Source organism: Melanerpes formicivorus, unplaced genomic scaffold (genome assembly GCF_026170545.1).
Source record: "Melanerpes formicivorus ecotype bairdi unplaced genomic scaffold, bMelFor1.0.p_v2 SCAF_57, whole genome shotgun sequence".
Taxonomy (NCBI): domain Eukaryota; kingdom Metazoa; phylum Chordata; class Aves; order Piciformes; family Picidae; genus Melanerpes; species Melanerpes formicivorus.
In genome coordinates this window covers 3,494,760-3,507,660 of record NW_027142409.1, presented here as the reverse complement: position 1 = coordinate 3,507,660, position 12,901 = coordinate 3,494,760, and the positions used below count along the sequence as shown (strand labels likewise).

Sequence of the window (12,901 nt, the reverse complement as noted above, 5' to 3'; positions counted from 1 at the left end):
TGAAGAGTGCAATCACACAGCACTTACAGGATGGCCAAGGGATCAGGCCCAGCCAGCATGGATTTAGGAAGGGCAGGTCCTGCCTGACCAACCTGATCACCTTCTATGATCAGGTGACCCACCTGGTGGATGTGGGGAAGGCTGTGGATGTAGTCTACCTGGACTTCAGCAAGGCCTTTGACACCGTCCCTGTGGTAGTGTGAATAAAGATGTTGAATAGGATTGGGCCCAACACTGATCCCTGGGGGACACCACTGGTGACTGGCTGCCAGCTGGATGTGGTACCTGTCACCACCACTCTCTGGGCTTGGCCCTCCAGCCAGTTCCTAACCCAGCTCAGAGTGCTGCTGTCCAAGCCACAGGCTGACAGCTTGGCCAGGAGTTTGCTGTGGGGAACAGTGTCAAAGGCCTTGCTGAAGTCCAGGTAGACCACATCCACAGCCTCCCCTACATCCACCAGTTGGGTCCAAAGCGTATCCAGAGAAGGGCAATGAGGCTGGTGAAAGGCCTTGAGCACAAGCCCTATGAAGAGAGGCTGAAGGAGCTGGGGTTGTTTAGCCTGGAGAAGAGGAGGCTTGGGGGAGACCTCATTGCTCTCTACAACTACCTGAAGGGTGGTTGTAGCCAGGAGGGAGTTGGTCTCTTCTCCCAGGCAACCAGCACCAGAACAAGAGAACACAGTCTCAAGCTACACCAGGGGAGGTTTAGGCTTGAGGTGAGGAGAAAGTTCTTCACAGATTCATTAGCCATTGGCATGGGCTGCCCAGGGAGGTGGTGGAGTCACCATCCCTGGAGGTGTTCAAGAGGGGATTGGACATGGCACTTGGTACCATGGTCTAGTAGTCATGAGGTCTGTGGTGACAGGTTGGACTTGGTCTTTGAGGTCTCTTCCAACCTTGTTGATTCTATGATTCTATGAAGAGCTAGATCTTATAACCCCAGGGCCACATGTGCAAAATTGGTAACAGCAGCATCAGAGACTAGTAAGATACTATGTTTGTAGTTGAGTATGTTTCATTGTGGTCTTATGTTCTTTTATTCTTTGATATTGCAGTCTATGGGAGAGGGTGAAACTAGCTTTAGTGGAAAGTAATAAGTAGCTAACTTAGTAAGATTCTTCTGTGTGCAGTTCCTAATGAGTGAGGCTTACATTTTCACTGGGATAGCTAACTTGATGCAGAATGAGAGCACAAAGCTTCATCAGATGCATGCTCCAGCAGCCATCAACTCTTCTTTACATGATGTTAAACTAGTATGTGCAGTAATGTCTATTTCTTTTTTTTAATAGGTTCTGCCTGGCATACTGCAGAAGCATTGCTGTATCTTACCTGACAGGAACACAGGTAAATGTTTCTTAATGAGTTAATTTTATAATGATTTGGAGAAATGCAGACACCTATTGGATAATACAGAGAAGTCTTGTTTGAAGTGCTCTTCTAGGGAGTGACAGCTTGGATGTTTTGTTTAAATTACCTGCTTTCATGTGAAGATTTTGTATGTTCTGTCAACTTTCTGGAGCTGTTGATATTGTAGAGATTGTCAGGTGTTACTTATAAAGGTATTTATATAAACTTCTGAAGTGTCTCTTGTTAATTAAAAAGTTGCAATTTTGGAAAAAAAGGGGGTTTAATACTGAAGTCTGCAGTCTGATCTTGTTGGTTCGCAAAGGTGCATTAAATCGTATGCATAGCTCTGACTGCAGATAAAGCTTGCTTTATGCTTATTCAGAAACTAGAGGAGTAAGCTAAAAGAACACACAGGTGTATCGCTAATGATGCCTTGCTGTAATGCAGGAGGAGACTTAAATGTTTGACTAGAGCAAATTAGTTGAGGGCGATAACATGAATGAGAAGAAAGTGATATAATTTTATGTTCTTTTATTACACAAAAAACAATTTCTTTTGAAATTAGTTTTAAAATACTTTATAAATTGAGTGAAAGTGATTGCATATGCAATGAGAGTTTGATTTAGCAGACTCATTTCAGAGAAGCAGGAGGAAAAATGTTGCTGATTTTTTATAGCTTTTTAATAGAACATATGTGATTGCTTGCGGCTCTTAAGGCTTTGTTCCCACTTTCCTCAATAGCTACCATGAAAATAAACCATTTTCTTCCTTTGCTATTACTTGTGTTTCAAGCACCGTTTGCACTAAGGATAATTGCCCAGAGAACCCAATAGCTGTGTGGAACTGTAGTGTGACTTGTGGTTGGTTACCAGAAACTGCTCAAATGAAATTTAAAAGCTCATTTCCATTTTCATCTGTGAACATGGGAGAAGCACTATAGTAAGACATTTAATAATACATATCTTCTAGTAAGAATTTTGAATTTTATAATTAGTGAACAGAGTGCAGGTAGACTTTGGCCTTCTTATTTATTTCAGGCTTCCTTAAATTGGACTGAAGAATCATGAGATACTGACCTCACCCTAGTCTATGTGCCAATTACCTATTTTTTTAAATATAAGAATTCAGTCCTTTTGTCATAGGGTTGAGGGAAAGGCCAGGCCCTTTCCCCCCCCTGTGAGTAGAGGGAAGAAAATTGAAGGGAAAAAAAATGCACAGCTCAATTAGCAAAGGAGTGTGTGCTGTATATTTACAAAGCAGTTTAGGAAATGCAGGTTTATGTACAGAATTTACAGTATTTACAATATATACAGAAATATACAAGAAAGTAGCACAGAAATGAGAGTTCCCTCCTCTGCTGAGGGGGGTTCCCCACCCCTGTACCCCCTTCTCTCCCCCTTTTCCCCAGAGAGGGTTAGAAAGAGAGAGGGGAAAAAAAAATGCAGTTGTTAATTGGAAAGCAGTTAATACAGGCCTTGCAGTTTATCAGTTTCAAGGTCAGTTTGGCCAAAAGCCCAGAAAGCTGTGAGCTGCTGCAAGGAAGAAAAAGAAGAGCAACTGAGACTAGTCCCACTGGGAATCAAACTTAAGGCAGTGCTTTTGCTTCTCCACCAATGAAATTAGTTTAGACCCGTCTTTTGTTTACAAAAATTCGGCCATAAAATCCCTTTGTTAAAGGCACCACCTCAACCGGCCACAGTCCACCCTTTCTAAACAATTTCATTGGCTGTTCATACTGTCCATCCAACCCAAGATGACATTTACAGTTCGTGAGTAAAGTTCATAGTCCATTTCGGCTATGCTCAGATATAGATGATTCAAAATGTCCACGAAAATCAGAAAATGAGAAAAATGGAAAACAGTTTGTTTCTTCACCGACGAAGCGAAGAAAAAGGGAAACAGGGATTCTCAGGGTCTCTTAGTTGACTCAGGGTTCTCAGGGTTCATGCACCGTAGATTCCTCGTTGATTCTTCCTTTGGACGCGATGTAGCTGTACAACAGTTTGAAACTAGACTCTTTCAGCTAAAGTTAAATTTCATTGTGGTATACACTGAATTTCCCCATTCTCTTGCATTACCCAATAAGTGTGACCCGGACCTTCAGCTGAAACCACCCCTCGGACAGGTTTAGCCTCCCCTGAGGGAGAAAATACCCAAACAGTTTTACCTAACAGATTCTTTTCTCTAACCACAGGAACTCTATCACCTTCTACTTTCTGTAGCAAATCTGAATGTGCAGGTTCAGCTCGGTTCACTGAACCTCTACTATTTACCAGCCAGGTTGCTTTTGCTAAATGTTTTTCCCAGTTTTTCAAAGATCCACCCCCCATGGCTTTAAGAGTGGTCTTCAACAAACTGTTGTAGTGTTCCATCTTCCCTGAAGCTGGTGCATAGTAGGGAATATGGAATATCCACTCAATACCGTGCTCTTTTGCCCAGTTCTTTACAAGGTTGTTCTTAAAATGAGTTCCGTTGTCTGACTCAATCCTCTCTGGAGTTCCGTGTCTCCACAGGATCTGTCTCTCCAGACCGAGAATGGTGTTGCGTGCAGTTGCATGTGGAACTGGATAAGTTTCCAACCATCCAGTGTTTGCCTCTACCATAGTAAGCACGTACTGCTTCCCAGAACGAGAACGTGGTAGAGTGATGTAGTCAATCTGCCAATTTTCACCATACTTGTACTTGGACCATCTGTCACCATACCAGAAGGACTTAAGTCGTTTTGCCTGCTTAGATGTCTATCTATTCCATTATCCCTTGAGAGAGTTCCTAACTGAGCTACTGACTTGTCTCCAACTGTTAGAGCTGGAGCACCTGTATCATAACACCTACTAAGCCAAGCTAGAACTGGCTCCTTATCTGCCCTGGTATATAATCTTTACAGACATTTATTAGCTCCTCCCTCGGAGACGAACAGTCAATTATGTCATCTGCCTCTTGCTCCTCCCCCTCAACTTGTTGTCCTAATAATCCTCCTGCCATTTTCTCAAGGATCTCTTTAAGCTGAGAACCACCTTTGCCAGCTCCTTTCCTAGGTGCATCTCTGTCCTGCTTTGCTCTCACTGGGTCAGCTAGATCTTTAAAACAAATCTTCTCTTCCTCCTCAGCAGGATTTCTTAGAGTAGAGGGCTCCTCACCAGGATCAGTCTCCTGCTCTTCTTCTCCATCAGCTTTGGTCTTTCCACTTCTAGTCTTTAAAACAGCCACCTTAACTGGAGCTGTGTTTGAATTTACAGCCACCTTAATAGAAGCTGACATGTCCTGAGATAAATCAGCTGCTGGGGCAGTGACTTCCGGTCCCACTGAAGAAGTGGGCGGAACTGACGTTGCTCTGTTAATGGCCGACGGAGAAGAAGGAGGAGGAGAAGGAGGAGACGCCATGTTGATACCAGCCGCCGCCCTTGGCAGCCTGTCAGAATCAGCGGCAAAATCATTCAGAGCAGCTTTTCCAATTAACTTTTTAGCCCTCTTTTTAACTGACACAGATTCTCCACATTCCTCATCACTAGATGTCTCTGGGACTGACCCAGAGCCACGGTGTTTTCTCTTTGATCTAGTTTTAATAACATAACATGGTCTATGGAGTGAGGATGGGTAAAAGTGAGAATTGCAGTAGTAGATTCCCCATTTGTTTATATACCTAAGAACCATGTCTACACATTTAAATATTTCTAGGGATGGTGACTCAAACACTGCCCTTGACAGCCTGTTCCAATGCTTGATAGCCCTTTCAGTGAAGAAATTCTCCCCTGGGATAACTTGAAAGCATTTACTCTCATCCTGTCATTTTCTGCTTGGGAGAAGAAACCAACATCTACCTCACTACAACCTCCTTCAAGGTAATTGTAAGAGGTTCATAAGTCTCTCCTTAGCCCCTTTTCCTCCAGGCTAAACAACCCCAAATCCCTTAGCTGCTCCTCATTCTCTAGATCCTTCACCAGCTTTGCCCTCCTGGATATGCTCTCCAGCAACTCAGTGTCTTGTAGTGAGGGGCCCAAGAACTGAACACATTATTCCAAGTGTGGCCTCACTAGCGCTGAGTACAGAGGCACAAGCACTTCCCTGATCCTGATGGTCACATTATTCCTGATACAGACCAACATGGCTTATGGCCTCTTTGGCCACCTAGGCACATTCTGACTCATTCAAACAGTTGTTGACCAACACTACCAGGTCCTTTTCTGCTGGGCAGTTTTCCAGCCACTGTACCCTAAGCTTGTAGTGTTGGACTTGGCCTATTGTTTCAGCCTGTTCAGATACCTCTGTAGAGCCTTTGTACCTCAAGCAGATCACTACTCCCACTCAGCTTGGTGTCATCTGCAAATTTAATGAGGGGCACCCTTAATCCTTTCATCCAGATCACTGATAATAATATTAGCAGATCCCTTCAACAGGTCAGGTGTGGCCAGTCAGGGGGTCTTGGTCTCCGCATTCAAGAGTGCCGCCACAACTGGCCTCTTTCAAGCTGTTAGAGAAGCTGCACCCTGGAGAAAGAAATAAACTCTTGGGGAGAGCTGGGCCAGTGCTGCCAGGCCATCCTTTCATTTGACTGCCCCTCAGACAAAGTCCAACCTCAGTTTTTGACTCCAGATTTCCTGTAATGTAGAAAACTGCATATCTCATGGTCTCTTCTTGCACTGTGTAAGAGTTTGAAGTTGCAAAGCTTCATCAGCATTGATACTGTAAATTTGTAAACTAGAGAAGAAAGGTGCATGGGAGCAATGATTGCCTTCCCCTGGTGATGATGTTAGTACTTCTACCATAAACTTTTATTCTTGGTGCTTATAATGTGGTTATAAACACTTCTCCTGCAGAGCCATTCAAAAAGGAGGATAAAAAAGGTAATTTGGTGATTCAACAGCCATGCAGTTTTGGAAGAAGATACGTATTTAACACAATTGTTACAAAGGTTAAAGAACAATTCACTTTTTTCTAACATGTAAGATGTACAAATTCTCAGTATCTTTTAAAAATAGTTTTATGTTTTTTTTTCTGAAGTGTTGATTAGTGGAAAGACACAAACAAATTATAAATATTCTTTTCTAAATTGAAAGTTCACATAGCATGCCCTGGCCTAATTCATTATCATGTTAGTTGATATCCAGAACCTGTATTTGTTGTATACCCTGTGTCTCAAGAAGCAAAACATACCAGACACTTTATTCTGAACTTTCTTTTTAGATGCCATAAGCATACTGTAAGAGCTGTATTAATGTCCTTTCTCAGTTTCTTTTCATCTCCCATAAGTTAACTAGCCAGCAACAACTAGGATTATCAGTTCTAAAGTTAATTGGAGGAAAAGCAGTTACAAGCTCTGTATAGGTGTTACTAACAAGATTGTAAGGGGGAACAATATGAAGATATAATGACATGGTAGGGAGCAGATTGCTTATTTTCCTGAATTATAACTTTCTCTCCACAGCTCCAGCTGAAAGAAATAACCCACTGATATAGTTTTTGATCAAATTGATAAGATGGAAATGCGATAAAATATGAATATGATTTATTAAATATAAAAAAATTAAAAAATAAAAATTCAGAGCCAATTTGATTCAGGTTCACTTGCCCGGTTGATGACAGGGTAATTACACACTATAGGATGCATCTCAGCAGGGTCTTCTGTCATAGATACAGTACACGGACTTAGGAAGTTGTGGTCCTTTTATGCCCTTTTGTGCATTCCTTCACATGACGAAGGGAGATGTGCAGGTGTGCACAGAGGTGAGTGCTCCAGTGTAATGTCTGCTATTGGCTTTTCCATGGTGCTGTTGCAGTGGCTTTAAAATAAGGAAAGAGGGAATTCCTGCCTTGGCAGAAATTCTCTCTTTTCATTGCTAAGTCATTCTGCCAGGCCAGCTCCTCTCCTCGACAGCTATTAAGGTTCATCAAAGCCATCACCCTGTCTATTCAGACCAAGTATGCCACACCGTGTTTTGAGACAATAGAGCCATTGGGCTCTCACCAGCTAGAATAAGGAGCTATATGATTTCAATCTGAAAATAGCCAGAAGACTGCCTTGTCTTATTAGCTATGATTCCTTTCTTACTTGTGTAGGAAGGAATCATATCTAATATGATTTACCTAGCTTAATACACTAAAATCTGATCTTTGGAGTTCACAAATATAGGCAGTTTGGGGCATGCTTGGACTTCAAATGGGTCGGGTCTATTGTCTCAAGATCCTCAGACTTCAGTATCAAGACTTCCAGTTAGAGATAATTAATACATATCAGCCCACCTGAAACAGGCCAAGAGATGATGGATACATGCGAGCGTAAAACTGTTCTAAGGCTCCAGCTGAAGAACATCTCTGGACTATTCTGCTTATGAAGTAAAAAGCATGGTCAAAGCACAGTGTACTGATGCTTCAGTCTTTGCACCAGTTCCTAGTTTGCTGCTAGCGTAGTTCAAAGTCCTTTTTCTGAGTTCAGAGTCCTCTACTACAACTACCTCCATGAGAGAAGTTTTTCCCCTTTACTAATGTTATGAGAAGTCACAGTTGTCCTTCACCCAAAACATAGGTATTCTTGAAACCAAAAACTTAAGGAAGAGATTTCTCTGATGCTTAAATGTCATGCTAAATGTTCCAAGATCAATAAAGCATCTTCCCCTGAAAGGCGAATGCTGACTAGCCCCTGTGCTCTCGGGACTGGATATAAACCATTAGTTGTAAAACAGCGCTTTTACAAGACTCTCACCCTGAGATGTGTTGGGGAGCAGGGACTGAAAAAGGGAGTCTAAGTCTTTGAAGATTAGTTCTAGAGGCAGGGGTGTATGTCTTTGCATTCTCTTTGCCTAACAACATAAAAGCCTTGCCAGATGAAGGTGTGTAGGAAGGAAATTCTCTCCAGAAAACATTTCTTCAAGAAAGCTTACTTGACTGAAATGTTTTGTAAAGCATTCCCAATGTGTACACCTGAGCTACTGAAGGAAGAGAGAAGTATACATCATTATCATTGTCAAAAACTGCAGGCAGCTCTGATAACTGGTCATGTTACTGATATGACTATAGCTAAGTGAAAGCATTATGTAGAATGATGGATTTCTACATGCCATAATTTGGGATTTTTGTTTTTCAGTGCTTTCATCTATTTGAGATGGTTGCCTAGGCAGTATGTAAATCATGTGGACTGAGGGGGGGTTTATTTGTTGGAGTGTACATGTTTCACAGGCACTCTCTAGTGGAATAAACCAAACCAAACCAGGTTGGAAGAAACCTTCAAGATCATCGCGTCCAACCCATCAACCAATCCAACCCACCTAAACAACTAACCCATGGCACCAAGCACCCCATCAAGTCTCCTTCTGAACACCTCCAATGACAGCGACTCCACCACCTCCTTGGGCAGCCCATTCCAATGGACAATCACTCTCTCTGTATAGAACTTCTTCCTACCATCCAACCTAAACCTCCCCTGGCGCAGCCTGAGACTGTGTCCTCTTGTTCTGGTGCTGGCTGCCTGGGAGAAGAGACCATCATCCGCCTGTCTACAACCTCCCTTCAGGTAGTTGTAGAGCGTGATAAGGTCACCCCTTCTCCAGTCTAAGCAACCCCAGCGGCCTAACCAGTGCAGTGTGCAAGGGCAGAATGACCTCCCTGCTCCTGCTGGCCACACTGTTCCTGATGCAGGCCAGGATGCCATTGGCCCTCTTGGCTGCCTGGGCACACTGCAGGCTCATGTTCAGCCTGCCATCGACCAGTACCCCCAGGTCCCTCTCTGCCTGGCTGCTCTCCAGCCGCTCTGACCCCAGCCTGTAGCACTGCATGGGGTTGTTGTGGCCGATATGCAGAACCCGGCACTTGGATGTGTTAAATCCCATGCCGTTGGACTCTGCCCACATGTCCAGCCTGTCGAGGTCTCTCTGCAGAGCCTTTCTACCCTCTAGCAGATCAACTCCTGTCCCCAGTTTGGTGTCATCAGCAAATTTACTGATGATAGACTCAATGCCCTCATCCAGATCATCAATAAAGATGTTAAAGAGCACAGGGCCCAGCACTGATCCTTGGGGCACACCACTAGTGACTGGCCGCCAGCTGGATATGGCACCATTCACCACCACTCTCTGGGCTCGGCCATCCAGCCAGTTCCTAACCCAATGCAGTGTGCTCCCATCCGAGCCATGGGCTGACAGCTTGGCCAGGAGTTTGCTATGGGGGACGGTGTCAAAGGCCTTGCTGAAGTCCAGGTAGACTACATCCACAGGCCTCCCCACATCCACCAGGCAGGTCACCTGATCATAGAAGGAGATCAGGTTGGTCAGGCAGGACCTGCCCTTCCTAAATCCATGCTGGCTGGGCCTGATCCCTTGGCCATCCTGTAAGTGCTGTGTGATTGCACTCAGGATGACCTGTTCCATAATCTTGCATGGCAGTGAGGTCAGGCTGGCAGGCCTATAATTCCCTGGTTCATCCAACCGGCCCTTCTTGTGGATGGGTGCCACGTTGGCCAGCTTCCAGTCTTCTGGGACCTCTCCAGTGAGCCAGGACTGCTGAAAAATGATGGAGAGCGGCTTGGCCAGCTCATCTGCCAGCTCTCTCAGCACCCTAGGATGGGTCCCATCCGGTCCCATGGACTTGTGAGTGTCCAAGTGGCTCAGCAGGTCCCATGGACTTGTGGGGATCCAAGCTGCTAAGGATAGTTCCAACCACCTCCTCATGGAACATAGGGGAACTGTGCAGCTCCCTGGCTCCTTTTGCCAGCTCTGCAGCCCAACTGTCTGGAAGACGTTCTGTCCTTCTAGTAAAAATTGAGGCAAAGAAGGTGTTAAGTACCTCTGCCTTTTCCTCATCCTTTGATACAACATTTCCCTCCATGTCAACCAAGGAGTGGAGGTCATCCTTGCCCTTCCTCTTGCTATTAATATATTTATAGAAGGACTTTTGGTTGTCCTTCACAGTAGAGGCCAGTTTAAGCTCCAAATGTGCTTTTGCCTCCCTAATTTTCTTCCTACATGATTTGGCAACATCCTTAAACATTCCGTGGGTTGCCTCCCCTTTCTTCCAAAGGTGATACACCCTCTTTTTTTTCCTTAGTTCTATTAAAAGTTCATTAACCATCCAGGCTGGCCGTCTGCCCTGGCGGCTCATCTTCCGGCACATTGGCACAGCCTGTCCCTGAGCCTTCAACAATTCTTCCTTGAAGCATGTCCAGCCCTCCTGGACCCCTTTATTATTAAGGGCTTTATCCCGAGGAACCCTCTGAATTAGTTCCTTGAGTAACCTGAAGTCTGCCCTCCGGAAGTCCAGAGTGGAGGTCTTCTTGCTACCCCTCTTAGCTTGACCAAATACTGAAAATTCAATTATCTCGCGGTCACTGGCCCCTAAACACCCTCTGACCACCACATCACCCACCAGCCCTTCCCTATTGGTGAAGAGGAGGTCAAGCATAGCCTTGCCCCTGGTAGGCTCTCGCAGCACCTGGGATAAGAAGCTGTCCTCCATGCATTCTCAGAACCTCCTAGACTGTCTCCTCTCTGCTGTGTTGAGATCCCAGCAGATGTCGGGCAGGTTGAAGTCGCCCATGAGAACAAGGTCCAGAGATCTTCACAGTATCACAGTATAACTAAGGTTGGAAGAGACCTCGAGTATCATCGAGTCCAACCTATAAACACAGACCCCATGACTAGACCATGGCACCAAGTGCCACGTCCAATCTCCTCTTGAACGCCTCCAGGGACAGTGACTCTACCACCTCCCTGGGCAGCATTTTCCAATGACGAACGACTCGCTCGGTGAAGAACTTTCTCCTCACCTCAAGTCTAAACCTCCCCTGGCGCAGCTTGAAACTGTGTCCCCTTGTTCTGATGCTGGTTGCCTGGGAGAAGAGACCAAGAGCCTTAAGCTGCCTATAGAATGCTTCATCAACATCTTCCTTCTGGTTGGGTGGTCTATAACAGACTCCAACCAGGATGTCTGCCCTGCCGGTCTTCACTCTAATTCTTACCCACAAGCATTCAACCTGATTGTCCCTAATCTCTGTCTAATGGCATCTAGTGCCTCCCTGATGTACAGGGCCACCCCTCCACCCCTTCTTCCTTTCCTGTCTCTCCTGAAGAGCCTGTAGCCGTCAATTGCAGTGCTCCAGTCATATGAGCCGTCCCACCATGTCTCTGTGATGGCAACTACATCATAACTTTCCTGCTGCAACAAGGTTTCCAGCTCCTCTTGTTTGTTACCCATGCTTCGTGCATTAGTGTACATGTGTGGTGGGGTTGGAAGGGTAAGGCCAAGAAACCTCTTCCCTCCCCCCTGTAAAGTAAAGGGAAAGAAAAATTGAAGGGAAAGGAAAAAAAACCTCACAGCTGAATTAGCAAAGCAGTGGAGCTGTATATTTACAAAGCAATGTAGGATATGCAGGGGAATATATACAAATTTACAATATGTACAATATATACAAAGATATACAATAGAGTAGCACAGAAATGAGAGTTCCCCCCTCTGCTGAGGGGTTCCCCACCTCCGCTCTCCCCCTCTCTCCCCCTTTTCCCCAGAGCAGGTTAGGAGAGAGAGAGAAAGAGAAAGAAAGAAGTTAAAAGCAGTTTTGTGTTAATTGGAAAGCAGTTAATACAGGCCTGGTAGCTTATCGGTTTTCAAGGCCGAAGCCTTGGCAGAAAGCCCAGGAGCTGCAAGCAGCTGCCCGAAGGAAAAGCGGAAGCAAGACTGATAGAAAAGTGCTGGAAAGCCCAGTATACCTTCCTGCACTCCCAGTTCAGAAGGTGCTTCCTCCCACTTCACCAATGAAATTAGTTTAGATTCTTCTTTCGTTTACCAACATCTGTCCACCATATTGCCTTTCTTAAAGGCACAGCCTCAAACGGTCACAACATGCACTTCAGCCAGGCTGCTGGTTTCACCTCTGACTCTAGTTTATCGCCCCCAGACTCTTGCCTGAGGGGACTAGTTTCAGCCCCTTCCCCCTTCGAAACTAGTTTAAAGCCCTGTCGATGAGACCTGCCAATTCCCTTCCCAGGATCTTTTTACCTTTGGGGGACAGTCCGTTCTCATATACTGTGACTTTTCCCCTTCTCGGGGACAGGTGTACTCCATCTGTTGCCAGCTGGCCTGGTGCCGTAGAATGTTTCCCAAGATCCAAAACCCCAAAATTCTTTTGACTGCACCAGCCTCTAAGCCACTTGTTGACTATAGCTGCTGACCTGTTTCTTATGGTATTTCCTCCTGCAACTAAGGGTATTGATGAAAAAATTATGTGTGCCCCTGACCCCTCAACCAGGTCTCCCAGGGCCCTGAAGTCATCTTTGATAGCCCTGGGAGTTCTGGTTGCAACATCATCATTCCCTAACTGCATAACTAGTAAAGGATAGTAGTCAGAGGGCTGCACCAGGCTAGGCAGCCTTCTGGTAACATCATTAACTTGGGCTCCTGGCAGACAACAGAGTTCCCTATGAGAGGGGTCAGGCCGACATATAGGGCCCTCCGTTCCCCTCAGAAGGGAATCACCAATAACAATTACCCTCCTCTTTTTTTTGAGGGAGCAGGTCCTGATGCCAGGGGAAGGCTGTTTGACCTTAGGCTGCTTTGCCTTAGGCTGTTTAACC

The 12,901-nt window shown here is 45.2% G+C and overlaps 1 protein-coding gene across 1 annotated transcript in view; it reads left to right on the top strand.

Annotated features, from left to right (window-relative positions):
- DLGAP2 (DLG associated protein 2) overlaps positions 1–12,901 on the top strand; it is an 818,859-nt gene that overhangs the window by 136,511 nt on the left and 669,447 nt on the right. Inside the window, exon 2 of the mRNA XM_068161340.1 lies at positions 1,289–1,343. Coding sequence (XP_068017441.1) covers positions 1,289–1,343 — 55 coding nt within the window. The remainder of the gene's footprint in view (positions 1–1,288; positions 1,344–12,901) is intronic.